The following is an 18,660-nucleotide window of genomic DNA, read 5'->3' as shown; positions in this document are numbered from 1 at the left end:
ATTTCTGGAGTTTTAATAATAATTTATTTCTCCAAACAGAGTCATATGCTAATTGAAAGTGAATAAATATTGCCAAGGTATCTTCTTTTTTGTTAAAACTGTCTTTTATTTCTTGGCCGAGGTGTATGACTTGTTCATTAGTAGAGTCGAAAGCCTGCTTGTCTTGGTAAAAGATTTTGAGATTCTAAATACCAAGTTAATCTGTTGGAGATCATGGACTCCATGGTTTTTGCTATCATGCTTAATAGTGCTATCAGTCGATAACTATTAATATCATGAGCAGGTTTCCCTTTTTTGTGAATTGGTACAATGATTGTTTTCTTCCAAGCTGCAGGAATTGAGGTGTTCCATGATAAATTGAAAATGCATAAAAGTACAGACTTGGCTTTTTCCCCCAGATGTTTAAAAAATTCTGAATGAATGTTGTCGGGACCAGGAGATTTCTTGGTTTTTAAATTTTGTATAGCTATGCTTAATTCTTTGGAAGTAAAATTTTGATGGAATATTTCAGGTTTTGTGATATTGTTTTTATTATATTTATTATATTTTATATTCTTAGGATTCATAAATGTTCCAGTTTCTTTCTTTTCACACATTTTTATTCTCTTCAATTTATGGGCACAGGAGTTCAAAAGAGTTAAAAATAAAAAAACTTGAACACACACTAGATTTAAATTCATATTATTTGAAACATCTGTTTCCATTGGTATGTCAGGGAAAAAGTACTATCGTAAGTCTAGATATGGTTATTGTTGTCGGTAAAGTCTATTACTCTTTATTCCTATCTGCCTTTTGTTTCATAGTCTGATACCTGAAATTTCTTTTATGTAACAACATTGCCTTCCACTAAATTCCTTGGCAATTTTGGAACTGCTGTCCACAACACTGCAAAGAAGGAAATTTCGTTTCTTGTTGGCAAGTCTTGTTACTAAATTATTAATTACGCCGGATATGGAACAATGGAAAATGTTGATAAAGTAGAAGATTAAGGTGGAATATTGTATTTTGTATTATTTTATGTCCTAAGGTAAATTTGTATATTATTAAATAATTTTGATTGAAAACTGTTTAACTTCTGCTGTACACAAGAATGTTTCTGTGTTTCTGTTGTTAATGCAAGGAAGTTGATTGAAGTATTTTTGCCTCTCTTCATTTCGACATTTTCAAGATGAAAGTGAAAGTACCCTGGATTTTCATCTTTTTAAATATGGCAACCCTAGTATATGCTCACACTGCTGAGGTTGGATTCCTATTCATCTATTTAGATATGGCATCATCGTGACTTTCAAAGTCTATTTCAACAGATCATGACAACTCTCTGTGTTACTTTTTTTCCAAAAATATTTCTTACATGTAGCATTTCGTAAAATAAAAATCTGCTGTTGTGCTGAGGTAATATTGAGCTCTCAAACTGAGCCTTCAAAATACATGATTAGATTGGAGAGTAGTATAGTAAAGAGAAGTTCTACCTACTTTTCATGCATATTCATGTGTGAATAACATGAATCAACATAGTATTTCCAAGGAATTTAAGCTGAGTTTGAACACACGCAGACTAATAAAATATAATTATAAGATGAGACTGAGACTGTTTGCAATTTCACATGAGTTATACAGGATGTTCTGAAAAAAGGTTCCAATATTCAGAGAGAAGGTAGTATGCATCAAAACAAGAAATAAAAGTCCTATAAACATGGGTCCTAAAATTAAAATTTTCTGAGAAATTAGAAAATTAATGTTTATCATAAATATAGGAGTAGCTTATCTTCCACTGTGAGCTCTTGGGCAAGAAACAAATGAGGAAACAAAATTCAGCCATTTGTCACTACATATTACATCGCATACCTTTGTTTGTGTTTGTGTCAAGGAAGTTAAGCAGACAACACTACATTAGAGTTCGTAATCATACTATTAAACGTAAGCTGATTCCACACTGCAGTAATTGAGGACCTAACATTCTATAAATGTACTAAGTGTCAAAAAAACAATTTACTGAGATATTGATGAAAAAACACTGCGAAATGCAAATTGAGATACAGTAGAACCTCGCTAGTCCAAACTAATTGGGACCAGAGCCTGTTCGATTATCGAAATTTCAGATCAAGCATGGGACAGGAATACAGGCAGTGAAACCACACCTTGTTCCCTGCCCATCCTTCACTGTCCACTGCTTCATCAAGATTATATGCTCTCGTCAGAAAAAAGTGACATTATAATATAGTAAAACCTCGTTAATCTGGGCCCCTGTAAGACGGACTTTGCTTAATCCGGACAGGCAAAAAAACGACGAATTTGAAAAAAATTAAAGAACCTTGTTTTAAGACTTAATTTTATAGATTAGAACTATGGAATTACAATATTACACCTGTAGTATTAAAAATAAAGCAAAATCCATCAACTCTGCATTAAAGTAACTAAACTATGCAAATATTATTATCTATTACAAATTTTACTGTTCTGTACTAGTGTATTTAGGCCTATACACTTTAAATACACCATAATAAACGAGTTTTATTGCTATAAACGAAATTTTAATGCATTTTCTACTGTTCTTTTAGGTTATTTCAGTTAATCCGGACTTTCATTAAACTGGTCAACTTATCCCTCTAATTAATCTGGATTAACAACGCATTACTGTACTACAAAAAACAAGGACTTATTCATTTACAAATGATAAAGTAATAGTATTAGATTAATTTTCCTTCCTCTTTCTTTTTTTTGACATGTTTGGATTATCCAGAATTTCGGATTAGTGAGGTTCGGTTTGGACTAGCGAGGTTCTACTGTACCTGTAACATTGTCTTTTGGTGCACGAATGTGTCACTTACAGTTGAGCTACGACAAAGACAATTTTATTTAATGATATTCTCATATGTATGTTCCTTCCTTAGTTTGAATAAGATAAAATTTGAAAAATTGGCACTTAGCACAATTAGAATATTAGGTCTTCAATTATTGCTGTACAAGTCGGGTAAGTTAATTTCTTATCTGTTGAATCGGACCATGTATTATTGTAACAGTAACATGAGTCCTAAAATTTAATATCTTCTGAAAAATGAGCAAAATGTTTACTACCACTGTGAGAGCAGCATATCTTCTACTGTTAGCTCATTTCTGAGAAGATATTACTTTTAGGAACCATGTTTATAGGACTTTTATTTCTTGTTTTAATGCATACTACCTCCTCTCAAAATATTGGGACCTTTTTTCAGAACACGCTGTAGAATTGTAGACTACTACTACCACCCCTGATCACTGTATAACAGATTGCTCAGCCTTATAGGCTTTGACGGCAACAACTTTTATCAAGTTTACTATACTGTCATCTAGCGACAGTAGGAGGAGTCACGTCATAACTCTCATTTGAATTGCATGGAGCAACTGTACTTCCATCTAGCGTTGGTTTCCAGTCGACGGTGGTGATCCTGGTGGTTGTTCTCTTCCACATGCTACCATTTTTGACATTGCGATGGTCAATCTGTTATATACGTGATCAGGGTTACTACTAAGATTTATTCCAAATCATTCATCCTCAAGTGAGGTTGACCACTGGGATCCAGAATTACAAACATGAAAATATAAAGCAAAATTATATGAGTAAAATAATTATTCGTTTTGTATATTTCAACAAAAATGTATGTGTTTACATACATAGGTTGATTTTTTTAGTTCTGGCAACTATTTTTTTCTAGATACATAGCATACTTACATGGTTCTAAGTTTTACAAACCTTTGATGTAGTCACCAGTGCTGTGTACATGTTCCCAGTGATGCAGAAGCCTAATCTGTTGATGGTGCGAATAGAGCGGTCGGTTGCCTGTAAAACGTTTTCAACTGTTCAGAAGTGAATCTTGCAAAGTGGGTTCTTCATCTTAGGGATTAGATCGAAATCGCAGGGACTTAAATCCGGAGAATATGGTGGGTGATAAAGCACTTCCCAGCCCCAGCGATTGAATAATTCAGACACAACTGCTGCTGTATGCGCCCTAGCATTGTTATGCAGAATGATGGATGAGTTATTCATAAAGTCTCGCTGTTTTCTTCTCAGAGCTGCTCACAGATTGTTTTGCAAAAATGAACAGTAGTACTCCGCATTGACGTTTTGCTTTGGGGGACTGATATGCTTTAAGATCACACCATTCCAATCATAGGCAAGAATTAGCATAGCCTTCACATTGATGGGGTCTGCTGAACTGTTGTTTTTCGTGGTGACTCACGATGACGCCACTTGTCCGATTGGCATTTCAGCTGAGGTTCATAAGATCTGGCCCAGGTCTCATCAATTGTAATGATACGGCATAAGAGGTCCTCTCCTTTGCTCTCATAATGCTGCAAGAGAGTATGAGAAGTGTCATATCGCTGTCATTTCTGCATGTTCGTTAAATCATGTGGAACCCATTTTGAGGCAATTTTCCGCATTTTCAGGCTGTCCAGGATGTAAAGCACAGTCGAAGGCGCCAATCCTGTATCTTGCACTAACTCACGAATCGTTAAGTTCTGATCCATCTCCACTAACACGGACACAGTCTGTGCATGTTCGTCACTTACTTACTGGTGGGTGACCAGTCATGTCCAACACACTTTCGCGCCCTTGTCTCAAGATTCTAACCCACCTTGCTACCATTCGGTAAGGTAACGCAGCCGCACCGCAAGCCTCTTGCAGTCCTTGATGACACTGTCGTGCCATGCGACCTCTAGCACATTGAATTTTTAACCAGCTTCTCTGTTTCTCCTTCAAAAAGATTGCAACTGTATTCTGCGACCGCTTGCTCACAATTGGTTGTCTTAATGTTGTCACTGTGAACTGACATGGAGGAGGGAGGGCGAGTTCATTAGCTCTAAGAGAGGGGAGACATGTAAGCAAGCTGTGGTATAAACGATATTGCCTGGCTGCTTTGCGCAGCATCACTGCAGCATAGTTGCCACTGCTAGAAAATCAACTCCTGTATAAATAATAATATGAAATTTGAAGACAGGCCTTCAGAATTTCCACCACGATCTTCTGAATATCATAAAAGGGAATATTAAAAGCGAGAATTTTGATAGACATCCCCCTTTTATTTCTTACTGAATTTAACTAAATGATAATGCAAATGTATTTAGGAAAGTGGAATGATTTTTGACATCAGGTCAGTATTATTGCCTATTCAATGAAATGGTAACAATAACAATGAAAACTTAGAAAGCACATGTTTAAACTGTATTCGTCTATAACAGAATCCACCTTGGATACAATAAATTTGAAGCCAAGTGTCTGACATATTATAGTCATCGTGCTAGCTTTGTGTAACAAGGATATGAATATTTAAATGTGATAGTATATACAGAGTTTATTCCTATATCATATATACCCAGATTGCTCGGCCTTATAGGCTTTGACGATAACAACTTTTGTCAGATTTACTATTTAGTTATTACATAAGGAGTCACGTTATAACTCCCATTTGAATTACATTAGTGACTGTACTGCCATCTCGTGTTTGTTTATGGCAGACGGGTGGCGATCTTGGCGGTTGTTCTCTTCATAGGGATGAGAAATCTGTTATATATGTGATCTGGGATTTATTATTATTAAAACCATTCGTTAATTTATAATTTTGTGTTAGATATTTGTGTCCAAAGTGTGATAATTTTATTCACAGGTGGTGTCGATTGCCATAATATGTAAGAAGAGTTGTACTATTCCAGTACCTAGTGAATTATATTTCTGAAGATATAATTGCTGTACATTTATCATATATCACGTAATATTGTATAGAGAACAATTTGAACGTTACAGGATACTATTACAGGTAAGTGGGCCAAGATTCTTTAAATTAAAAAAGTACAGAAAACAGATAGTAAAAACATGCCAATTATTCATAATATTCATATGAAGAAAGATGCTGTGAGGAAGTTACGATTTTGAAATGACCAAGAAAAACTATTAGAAGTTGTACAATCTATCATTTACCCAATAAATAGAGAGACCAGTGAGGGGTATAACTACAAGTTCCCTTCCTCCACTTAAGTAAAGACAGTTTTGGTCAGCTTCTTTCACTCCTGCATACCAAAGTTAGGTAGTAAAGCTCATTGCTGTTCGTCCAACATATAAGAGACCTGGTGAAAGTTCTTGTCAGCTTGAGAGAATGGAGTGGGTTTTGCAAACAAGTTGTAGAAAGTAGTAGAGTGGGAAGAGTTGCAGAACACTGCACTTTAAGAACGACATTACTGCCATAATGCTCAAGAATGGCTGGGTGGACTGTACTTGAAGTAAGTAAGCTCCAAGCACCCCTACTAATGCTTATGAATGCGAGTATGACACTGAAAAATTAATTGCAATTAAGACCTTTTTTAAAGTATTTTCTCAATTTGAATAATATACTGTACAGAAAATGAATCACACAATGGTTATAATTTTATTGAATGCTTTGTAAACATATTTAGATATTAAATAACTATTTTATTTTGTTTGTGTAAATTTGATTGCCAATATGCAAGTCATGAGATAGGCCTAATTAAAAGCAGAGGGCTACAAAACTATAATAATTACGATTGAAATTTACTTTATATGTGAGTGAACAATTTTTCCATTTCAGATCAGAGCAGCGTGTTTCAAGAAAATATATTTATCTATTCTTGAAATAAAATGCGTGAATTGTGAAAAAATCAGGAGAAAGAGGAGCTTATGGAAGTCACATTCAGTGAAATGGAAGGTTACCAAAATAAGGCTGGAGCTAATTTTCTACCATAAATGTAATATTTATTATTCACTTTCATTAATATATGTATAAATGAAGACAACAGTTTCTTTTCACAAAGTGTTTCAGGTTGTATTTTAATTGTAGTTGTTATAATATGTGTTACAAAGCTACTGCTTCTGAAGTTGGATGGAACATATCAGATGTATTAGATGATGCACTTGGAAGTCGGCCAGGATTCTGTAAAGAAATAAAACTTATTTCTATGTAAAATAATAATAGAAACATCTGTATACTGAATTATGTATCACCAAGATTATAGACGAAAATATATATTCTTAACAGTGATTAAAATATCACATGTTCTGTAGGTTCAAAATTAAGATTCTATCTTACTAAACAATTTAAAAGAATATCAAGAATGTGTTTTGATTACAAGGTTGTAGACTTACCAATTTTCTCGCTCTGTCTTCCAGAATACCATATGCAAAATGATTCAACTGAAAATTAAAGTACCTCATTAGTCAATAAAATACAGAATGATACATCAGTTAACCGAAAGTGTTCTAGTTAGCAAATTCAAATTTGTGTGCTCGTGTGTAGAAGTTCGCTAGCGCTGTTTGTGAGATTTAGCGGCAAAAAAATGAGTCTCAACTCTGAAGCAAAAAAAAAAAAAAAAAGTGTGATACAAAATATATATACAGTATGTACAGTTTTGTGTTTAGTATCAGTGTTTCTTTGTTTCATACTGCTCCTATGGCATTGGTATAAATTGTTTTTGTAAATGACTGGTTATCCGAAAAATCAGTTATCTGAACAGTTATCCCCATTTGTTTCAGATAATCGATGCTCTACTGTACTTTGATTTGCTAAATGGAAAGAGTTTTTCAAAGCATGACAGACTACATGTTTTCATATGCATATTGTATGTTTTGGTATATAAAATTTTATAACAAAGTGTAATTACACCTCATTTTATGTTATTTAATATGCTCATATAGGATGAATATTATCATGTTACTATTCAAAGATAAATTTTTACTGAAAACAGAAGTTCTACTCACCATAATACCCTTAGGTAATGCTACACCTTGGAATCTATACAGTAATCCCTGATCAGTTTCAATTTTATGCACCTGTAACAACATATTTTGCAACATCATTTCGAATCTGGATGTACAGAATTTGTTTATCAACATATAAGTATTTGCTAGTGTATAGCCAATTATTTATTTAATCCTTATTTAGAAATGCTGTAATAACATTAAATCCAGACGTTTGAGATGGGCAGGGTATGTAGCACATATGGGCGAATCCAGAAATGCATATAGATTGTTAGTTGGGAGGCCGGAGGCAAAAAGGCCTTTGGGGAGGCAGGAACATGGATGGGAAGATAATATTAAAATAGATTTGAGGGAGGTGGGATATGATGATAGAGACTGGATTAATCTTGCTCAGGATGGGGACCAACTTATGTGAGGGCAGCAATGAACCTCTGGGTTCCTTAAAAGCCAGTAAGTAAGTATAATAACACTTTTATTTAGCACAGAAACAAAAAACTGTCAAAAATGTAAAAATATCTGAGACGAAGTTTTCATGCAAGCCGTTGTTATTCCTGCAATAACTCCTATGTGACAGATTTATCGATTTTCAGTTTTTGCTCCATTAAATAACTTAAATAGTGATACAGCAAATAATAAAATCTCCTGTATGTAATTATATTTCTTTGTTTCGAAAATGTAACAATTCACAGTCTCCTATTTACGGCTGCCATAGGATGAATAAATGTGTTTTCTCTTCCTACTGAAAAATTTTACATTTGGCACATAGGAGTTATTGCAGGAACAATGACGAAGTATAAAATAAAAACTATATTACTTGCAAAAGAGAACTACGCTACATTAATTACAGACTATATTCAAAGACCACTAAATTATATAACTTAGCAGTAATATGAGTAAGTATCATCAGTTATTTTACTACTTACAGCTGTTACTGTACATCTTCCGACTAAATTAGTGTTCCCTATCATGGGACCTCTGCTTAAATCTATGTGATCTCCCACACGGTACAACACGACTGATTTTCCTAATAAAAAAGAAAGAAAACCCACAGTCATATTTTTTCAAGTGTAAAGAAATTGTACTCAACTTGGTCACTACACACCTAACATATTTTCTTGGTCTATCACAATGAAGAAAGTTCTATATAAACATTGCACACGTCATTTAAAATGTACTCATTCAAATGATAGGAGTTTGACATGAAACAAAAAGCATTTATGTGCATACCTTGAGACATCTGTGATGCCATGTGTGGAATTTGTTCTGTCTTATACTTGTTGTCCTTAAACATTTCTAGAGCCAAATCTATGTTCACTTCAAGTCTCTCAAATTTAAGTTCCTTCTGACTTAGATTAACTATATGACTTGACATTATGCGTAGTTCATCCTAAGAAGAAAAAAATTAATTAGTTCTTTCAAAATATATGTTTTAAGCACATGAGTTATCATAGCAAGAGTCCTTCACGTCAGCTTTCATATGTGCAGATCGTTGATTGTGAGCTGATAACTTTTTATATACATATATAACCTCAAAGTAAATAAAATATTCCTGACACAGGGCCAGGGAATTGACTCTTCTCTGTCATATGAAGGGTACACGGGAAAAACGATCAAGGTCCATCAAAAATCGAAATTGAGTTAATAATGCCATCTTATAGTGGAAAGGAAGTACTATCATGTGGTCTAGCTAGTAATAAGAAATAATCGTTCTTGACATTCCAATACGTCAATTTCTATTAAATACACACATAACAAAGTATTAAGTGCTTAAACTTTAAAATTCGTTTTTCTCGAAACTTTCTAAAATGGACCTTGATCGTTATTCCCGTGTACCCTTCATATGGCTTTTTCTATAGCTATGACACTCCACATGTTTGAAAACACAACACATGAACTAAGACTGATTACTAGGGGCGGATGTTGATGAAAAGTCGTCTTATTTTTCACATTAGGACGATGCCTATTAATATAGAAATCCTTTCTATGTTCATATCAACATAAAAAAGTAATTTCTTATATTGCATTTTTTGGTAATTTTTAACACTTTCAAGAAGTTTTAAATCATTTGGAATATATTTTACTTTCTTCTTTACCAATAGATCTGTTAAATCATTTTCTAACCAAATAGATCAGTAGTAATTACCTACTGAATAACAGTCTTACTAATAAACCGTGTATAGTTTTTATATGAGACTTATGCAGAGTTGAGACAGAAAACGTTACTAATAAACTGTGAATAAGCTATGGACGTATAAACAGGCTGTAACTATGCAATAGGAATTGCTTTGCAGTAGTTATATACACGAAACCCCTTGTTTAAGCGTTGCATATAGCGAAAAAATGGCTGCCATCTAACAGCTGTTCGTATTGAGTGTCATTTTATGATGATGGTTACCTTGTAACAACAGAAGAACAAACCAAAGATCATAGAATTATTAGAATAATATTGCTGTAGCTTGTACTCTTTGACCAAAATGTAGTGTGGTAATCGATTAGAGCCAGTTGTACTATCGATATTTAACACGCCACACTAGAGCGCTCTACCGGATGCAATAGAGAACCTCAGATATTCTATTACCTTTCGTAACGAAGTAATGACGAAACTATGACGTAGCTGTGTAACAGTTATACTGTTATACACGACGTATGTAGTGATTATTAGTAAGGAATTTACACACGACTTATAAATGAGCTACTCATTGTATAAGTATAAGACAGTTAAACGTCTGTATATAGGGTTTTTATTGGTAAGACCGTAAGTGAATAACAGTGAAGTTTGAGTTTTGTAGTTTGGACCAGACTCTATTAAGTCCATCCCTCATTCCACTGAAGGCTTCACTTCACACAACGGAAGTAATATAAAATGCTTGACAGCAGCTTAGTTTAAGTGAGGACTTTGGCTGCTATTGTTCTTTTGTCTGTACGAGGGTATCTTTAGAATTTATGTTTGGAAGGGGGGAAACTTTCACCATGTCCTGGACAGGAAGTTGTGTCCTCAACATGGTTCGGAAGGGATGTCTACTGTAGTAGACAGTATTTTTAACACAAAGATTGCAAGAATGCCCACAATTTGTTTTGTCATTCACACTCCCTCATCTGGAAGATATGGTAACAAAAGTGAAATGCGGAAGGAGGAAGAGACGAAGAATGAAGGCACTGACATGGACCACCCCTGACTGAAACATTGTACTCATTAAAAATCTATAGTTTTCCCTTAAAATCTTCTTTTGTTGCATGTTCTTTTCCTTTATCTTAGTCAAATTGCAGGAAGTTGCCTCCTCTCTCCGAGATTTGCAGGGCAGTCATTGAAACAAGGTGACTAATTTTTAAGAAGTTGTTGTGCGAGTATGGTGAATAATATTTAAATGTCATTTTCTTTTAATTTTATGTCATCTTTCCATTAGTTTAAGGGCATTTTAATGATCATTTTAAGTAGATTTTTAGGTCATCAACATCCACTCCCTACTGATCACTATCTGGATAGCCTATTTATTGTACTACCACAGAATCTCATATTCGAATTCATTCACTTGTGTAAAAAAAAAAAAAAAAAAAAAAAAACTTTAAAGAATTTCTTTCGGTAATGGTGCAAATTTATACTAAGTTATGTATAATAAAAATGTTTTGAGAGCTGATTTTCTTTAATACTATTATTATGACATTGTGTAATACTGTAACACAAATACTGTAAAAAGTAAAAAATATTCTAACCTGTGAAGGCAGCCAATCATCCAAACCCACATGTACATCATACACAAAGCTCCCACTTTTAACTGAAAGAGAAGAAAACTTAAGTGAATTTTAAATATCTAACAGTAACGACATGTACATAATTGCATTTATTTTGAGGATGACTATTACTAGATAGTACCTATTAGACTATGGAAGGCATGTCTGCGCAAATCAAGGAAGCTCATTTATTAGTATGCTAGTGATATATTTTCAATGTTGCAATTTACTGGTCATGCAATATAATAGATTAAAGCTGTAGCGCACTGCACCGAGAACTATGACATAGTAATATGTGTGAAGACAGCTTAGCAATTCTTTGGTCTTCACACTATAGCAGGAAATATGTTGATACACAGTGGAGTCACCTCTGTATAGATAATGAAAATACGAATTTTATTACACCAAACAGAAGGCAGTTTGATATGAGCTGATACAAATAGTGTCATAAATTTGAACAGCTGACTTTCTATTACTTGTTCAATTTTATAGGCTACAAATTGGATAGGTTACTTGTGAAAGCGCGAAATACAGCTGGTGGGAGTACCTATATTTTCAAAAAATCGCTAGCCAACTAATGGCAGTTATGTCGCAGTTCGAGCATAACATATTTCTTGCTGTAGTGTTTTAAGGGGCCTAAAGCTATCCATGTCTAAATAGATTAATTTAAAAGCACAAACAATTCATCAGTTACGTACATTCTCTCTTTTGTCCCTTCAAAGCTTTAAGATAGTTAGGCAGTGCATAAATTAAGAAATATATTATTGATAGGTTTACAGTAATACATAAAGAATGAACTTCCTTTTTGTAACAGTTGAGACTAACAAAGGACAGGTAGATAGAAATCTGTCATTTGCTAGCTCACAAAGTTCATATCTGGTCATAACGAAGTCAACTTACAGGAAACACTATTTATTATGAAATTTCATAATTTAAATGATCTGCATGTTAAGAATCAAGAAGTTTTGCAAAAATCCATTTATAAATTTATACTTTATTTCAGACCTGTCTTCGGACAGTTGACTAAACAACAACAATCATCATATATAAGAGATATTTTTTCATACATAAGGGATTATATTTAATTTTAAATATATCTTTTGAAATTTGCATATTTAACATAAATTCAGACCGTTGTTGCACTTCAGTAATATAGAACATACAAGTTAAAAAAAAAAAAAAGACAAAAATAATTTCTTTAATTTGCATTTCCAATTTTATCACTTCAGTTTATCTCAACAATTACAAATTAGTACTCATATCCTATTTAAAATAGTATCATAGTCTAGTATATACAGTCACGAAGCTCAATACGTAGGTAATATGCATCCATAGATAGTTGCTAACCACTAGGATCGCTACTATCATCTCATTACAGACAATGCAAAATAGCACAGTCTATTGTTCGTAGTACCCTCATAACTCAAGCTTCGTGACTGTATATACTAGACTGTGATAGTATGTAAAAGACTTGTAAAACAAACCATGTGGTGGGGGGAAGCTATGTAATTTAACTTCGATATCATCTTTGAACATATTCTCAACCATTGCTCCCAACAACATACAACATGACCTCCAAAAAGCTTTGTTCACATGATAGGGATCAGCATCTTTAAAATGTAGAAGTTGAAGTTTGCAGTCAGCCTCCAATGGACGATGCATATCCCATAAAGTTGAATCATCTACAAGGGCCAATGCTGAACGCTGTATAAGCATCTCAGACATATCTGTAACAAAATATATATTTATTTGTAGACAAATTACATTGAGACCGATATTTAATAAATACCAAATAAATTATGTTATTACGTTGTGCACAATTGAATGGTGTAGAGATTCCTTTGTTCATCATTAATGTTACATCTTCTGGAACTCCAGTATACTGTACTTCGATCTTTTCTATTCTTCCAATATCTTCTTTCTGACGTTTCTTCTCTTTGTTGAACAAAACATTTCTTTCCTTTCTTATGTCTGCATTTCCTTGAATTGCGACACTCAGGTATCCTGGAATAATAAATATGTGTAATATTAGATCCAATTAGAGATAATACCACAATCTACAGTCACGAAGCTTAATATGTAGGGAATATGCATCCATAGATAGTTGCTAACCACTATGATAGCTCCTATCACCTGATCACAGACAATGCGAAATAGTACCATCACAGTCTATTGTTCCTAGTACCTTCAGCAACTCAAGCTTCGTGACTGTATATACTAGACTGTGATAATACTCTCTTAATTATAATTTAATCAAAGAAATGCATTACCAGCACACATTGGAATAATATGAACTACTTTGAATTAACGTAAAGATTAATTTTTTGGTCCTACAGAATTGATCTGTTATGGTAATAATTACTTTACGACTAAAATAGAGCTCAGTTCTGTTGGTACAGTACTCCAGTCCCAGATTTCTGTGTAAAATTCTCTAATTTCTGGTAGGCCTATAGCCTTTAAGGGTTCAAGCAATAATTCACAGTAGTTTTTAAGGTGAATATATCCCCTTTACACATCATGAAATCACTGTGTTTCATGACCTGGGGACTAGAATGAGAAGGTAGTACGCATAAAAATAGAGTGTATTTTTTTAACCCTGTAAGCAGAAAGTAGATCTATACTGGTGATAACCATTGTTGCATGTCTTTTGATAATAAAACATCATTCGAAAAATAATGCAGCATACATTTCAGTAATATACTTTTAAGAAAAATCAGAATATTGTTAAGTCACGTTTGCCTCAAGTTCACATGAACAATCTTTCAGATAACTCTAATGCAAAAATAAGGTTCTTAGGAAAATATATGGAGCTAAGAGGATTGAAGTTACAGGAGAATGAACAGAGTTACACAACGCAGAACTGCACGCATTGTATTCTTCACCTGACATAATTAGGAACATTAAATCCAGACGTTTGAGATGGGCAGGGCATGTAACACGTATGGGCGAATCCAGAAAGGCATATAGGCTAGAGCGTTAGTTGGGAGGCTGGAGGGAATAAAATCTTTGGGGAGGATAATATTAAAATGGATTTGAAGGAAGTGGGATATAATGATGGAGACTGGATTAATCTTGCACAGGATAGGGACTGATGGCGGGCTTATGTGAGGGCGGCAATGAACCTGTGGGTTCCTTAAAAGCCATAAAGTAAGTAGACTACGTGTTCTTTCTGCTCGAAGAATCGTGGTGAAACTTCGATATCTTCCCACATTACATACGGGAGAGGCTACTTAAATCATTGAAACCTCACATTCTTCGGTCTCACGTCATTTAAATAGGCTATCTCCTATCTAACTCACTAACTTTGTCACATACCTCGGCCTCAAGTCACTTAGCTATTCCCACTTTTAACCCATCTAACTCAGAACGAAACGCAAATCAGACGTCAGTCCTATGTGTGGTGTGGGGAGATATCTGCTGGTTTGTCTTCAACATCCCTAGGTTCGTATTTTACTTCAAACACTTCAGACAAAACTCTCTTTCTGTAAGCTGTCATACTCAGAAATGGCTTGAAAATATAAACAGAAACTACAGCACATGTTGACGGTTTTATGCAGCTGATCAGATCATCAAGTGCAGTTTGGATGAAGCGACGTGGAGTAATCAGTGTAGTGGCGGACACATTTAAAGCAAACTCTTCAGCAATATTAAGTGTATTAATCATGAAAACGGCTCCAAAACTTTCATAGATTAATAAACGCTTCATTTTTTCTATTAATTACATTTATTTTTACTCCCTTAAATATGCAACGAAAAGCAACCTAACCATAACTTGTGAAATATGTCCACTTACTAGTGCTTAAATCTAATGGAAAAGATATATTATTTAATCTCCTAAGGAAATTTACACAATTCTTTCCAAACATATTATATGATTTATCATGTCCTTAAATATGCCGCTATAATATTAAAATCCAATGGAGTTAAATAGTTTTAAGTTAAGCACTTTTAAGGTTAGATTTCACTGCTTATATGATCGTAATTACCTAGATTGAGCGCATAGCTTCAGTGTAACGATACAGGGAGCAGAGTCAGTGTTGCCAACAGGACGGAAATTCCATCGAAAGTGAAATTACGACTTTGACTTTTTCAGCTGCTGTCATTTGTAATGTTTAATTTTTGGGATGGCGTAGACATCTAGGCGTAGACCAACAAAGCAAACAAACTGCAGAACTATGCAGATGATGTGGATGAATTATTATTATTTTAATCAAGATTGTTAAGGAAGCTGCGTTAATATTTGCTTTTATTTGTATATAGATATATTGCGTGGGTCTTATTATTATTTTTTTTAATTCTGACGGATTTCCAGGTGACTGACGGGAATACAATACAATACAATAATAATAATAATAATAATAATAATAATAATAATAATAATAATAATAATAATAATAATAATTTTTATTGTCATTGAATGAAAAACTACACTATAGACATTGTCATGTATGTATTGGCAACTCTGAGCAGAGTCGTTGCCATGGTTACAGTTGTTTATTCAAAAAAATATATAATTTGAAAGTTGTGGCACAATTTGTTATATATTTTAGTTTAATCAAAAGATAATTATTAAGCAATTTGCAGACAGTGAGTTTTTTTTACGAATTACCTCTACTTCTGTTATTGTTTCAATGTATATTTCATTTATGGTATTGTGAAAGAGAGGCGTCTTGGTCTTAACTCTACCAGAATAAATAAATAACCTAACATATCGGAAGTGCGATAAATATTAAATGTGAGCCACCGGCGTAGCTCAGTCAGTTGAAGCGCTTGTCGGGTGATCCAGAGTTGTGTTCGGGCGTGGGTTTGATTCCCGCGTGGGCTGCTCAATGGTTGGGTTTTTCCAAGATTTTTCCAAATGTCAGGCAATCTATGGGGAATCCTCGGCCTCATCTCGCTAAATACTATCTTGCTATCACCAATCCCATCGAAGCTAAATAACCGAGTAGTTGATACAGGTCGTTAAATAACCAACTAAATATAATATATCAATCAATCTTCTTAATGTATCCAGCTGTTTGCTGACAACATAAAGTCCACTGTAGTCTATTCATCTGTTGTTTTTCACGAGAAATGAGGGGTATTTTGATCGGTGTTCATTATAGATGCCTGTTGCTAGTAGCTAGATTTGGGGTGTAGTCAATATATACTGCAGGGCTGTGTCTTCTGCAACCGGTACTGATGACTTTAATTTACTTCTTTTGTGGTTTATGGATGGACAGTATAGAAGAATGTGTTCCATACTTCATCATGATTATTACACCACAGACAAGTAGGATTATCGGGATTCTTTTATTATAGGCTATCGCTTAATTTTCGTCAGGTTTGACAAACGATTCTGACGTCACAACATGGCCGACGTAAACCAACACGACGAGTAAATAAAACTCACTGAGATATCACCTCAATTAACCCACTAACTTCTCATATACGTCGACCTCATGTCACTGAGATATCACCTCAACTAACCCACTAACCTTCTCACATAAGTTGACCTCATGTCACTGAGATATCACCTCAACTAACCCACTAACCTTCTCACATACATCGACCACATGACATCACCCCATTCTCCAATCTAGCCAACATATATTCTCATAAACACACTACTGATATTCTATAGTCATATAGACCTGGATTATCAGAAATGTGAAATCGGTGTAGGTACAATTGTGTGACAATGTGACCTTTTCTGGCTCTTGTTAAAAATGTTTGAACATGTCTGGGCAAGTTTTTGTACATTTCCAGGTCATTTGTTTTCTTTTGTACAGATTGTAAAATTTTTCCTTTGTCAGAAGAGAGCCAATTGTTGATCCATAGGTTTGTAAAATGAGAGTCGACTGAAGCAAAAGCACTGGATAGAGATATCACTTGAAGAGGTCTTGGTTGCAAATATGTTGCTTGTTTTGCAATATTATCGACTTTCTCGTTTCAGGTATACCACAATGACTAGGTATCCATTGAAATGTTATTTCCTTTTGGAGTTCTCTTAGATTACTTAGTTTTTTCTGAATTGGAATAATTCTATGTGCATATAGGTTTGGTAGGCCTACATATTTAGTTATATTAAATATAGCCCTCTGGAGTCGGTAAGTATGCAAATAGATTTTTCAGAAATTTGAGTAACACACTGAAGAGCAGCATCAATAGCTAGTAATTCAGTGTCAAGACTGGAGAAGGATGAATATGGTATGAAATAACTTTCTTGATATTTTGGAATATAATACCCTACTCCTGATGTCCTATTATTAGGGTTTAGAGATCCATCTGTGTAAATTTGAAGATGGTCCTTATATGTGCTGCAGAGTAGTTCCATGGCATCTAACTTAAGAATGTATGGAGGATAATTTTTGGAATGATTTTCTGGAATTTGTATGCTATGTTCTGGAATCACCCATTTCCATGGAGGAATTTAGTTCACAACTGGAGTTTTAGCAATGAGTGTGTCTGTGATATAGATTGATATTTCTTCTTTTTTTTATTTTATAGAAATTACACAGGATATCATCTGAGAGTTTGAAGAACATCTGAGAAACTAAAAATATATATTAAATGTAGGCCTACACTAGATAATCCTTTCTCTTTACAAAACATACATTCTCAGAATGAAAGATATTTGCGTAGAGTAGAAAAAAGAAAGAAACTGTCTCTGTTCATGGATTTCATTCATAGCTGCTCTTACTTTACTAGTTTGTATCCATCAAGAAAGAAACAGTCTCTGTTCATGGATTTCATTCATGGAAAACCTTTCTTATTTAACCCAAAAATTTAAAATAAAAATCTTACTTATATTAAAACGATAATTCATGCATAGTGAGAACATGCTCTTACTTTACTAGTTTGTATCCATCAAGAAAGAAACAGTCTCTGTTCATGGATTTCATTCATGGAAAACCTTTCTTATTTAACCCAAAAATTTAAAATAAAAATCTTACTTATATTAAAACGACAATTCATGCATAGTGAGAACATGCTCTTACTTTACTTGTTTGTATCCATCAAGTGCACTCACACACATTCACTTCTAAAGAAACTAAGAGCATTTGAATTGACTCTCTATAATATTGACTCTCCTTGTTAAGAGGACTTTTTAAAGTTTCGCCTTGGTGTGGGCCCATGTCATATTAAAATAATTATTTTAATAGTGTCACTGAAGAATTTGCTCATTGTGTAGGCGTACTAAGCAG

At 34.0% G+C, this 18,660-nt stretch overlaps 3 protein-coding genes across 9 annotated transcripts in view; 2 read left to right on the top strand and 1 right to left on the bottom strand.

Annotated features, from left to right (window-relative positions):
- The window catches only part of LOC138703436 (uncharacterized), a 51,904-nt gene extending 45,595 nt beyond the window's left edge, over positions 1 to 6,309 (top strand). For both annotated transcript variants that reach the window (XM_069831295.1, XM_069831294.1), the window contains exon 15: positions 5,643 to 6,309. In XM_069831295.1, coding sequence (XP_069687396.1) covers positions 5,643 to 5,661 — 19 coding nt within the window. In that variant the 3' untranslated portion in view covers positions 5,662 to 6,309. The remainder of the gene's footprint in view (positions 1 to 5,642) is intronic.
- Positions 6,310 to 6,717: 408 nt separating this feature from the next.
- mRpL39 (mitochondrial ribosomal protein L39) lies at positions 6,718 to 15,448 on the bottom strand. Its single transcript, XM_069831293.1, has 9 exons — positions 15,267 to 15,448; positions 13,283 to 13,477; positions 12,958 to 13,200; positions 11,456 to 11,517; positions 8,972 to 9,131; positions 8,668 to 8,768; positions 7,745 to 7,816; positions 7,133 to 7,180; positions 6,718 to 6,920 (listed from the first exon to the last, which is right to left on the bottom strand). Exons 1-9 carry the CDS (start codon positions 15,337 to 15,339, stop codon positions 6,843 to 6,845), a joined length of 1,032 nt encoding a protein of 343 aa, XP_069687394.1. The 5' UTR covers positions 15,340 to 15,448; the 3' UTR covers positions 6,718 to 6,842.
- A 72-nt stretch (positions 15,449 to 15,520) lies between these two features.
- Positions 15,521 to 18,660, top strand: part of LOC138703432 (cilia- and flagella-associated protein 45-like) — a 69,179-nt gene continuing 66,039 nt past the window's right edge. For 2 of the 6 annotated variants that reach the window (XM_069831288.1, XM_069831287.1), the window contains exon 1: positions 16,879 to 17,408. In XM_069831288.1, the coding sequence (XP_069687389.1) occupies positions 17,368 to 17,408 (41 nt within the window). In that variant the 5' untranslated portion in view covers positions 16,879 to 17,367. The other 4 variants (XM_069831291.1, XM_069831290.1, XM_069831289.1 and 1 more) reach the window with 4 other exon arrangements.

This window comes from Periplaneta americana, chromosome 7 (genome assembly GCF_040183065.1).
Source record: "Periplaneta americana isolate PAMFEO1 chromosome 7, P.americana_PAMFEO1_priV1, whole genome shotgun sequence".
Taxonomy (NCBI): domain Eukaryota; kingdom Metazoa; phylum Arthropoda; class Insecta; order Blattodea; family Blattidae; genus Periplaneta; species Periplaneta americana.
This window is presented reverse-complemented; position numbering and strand designations above follow the sequence as displayed.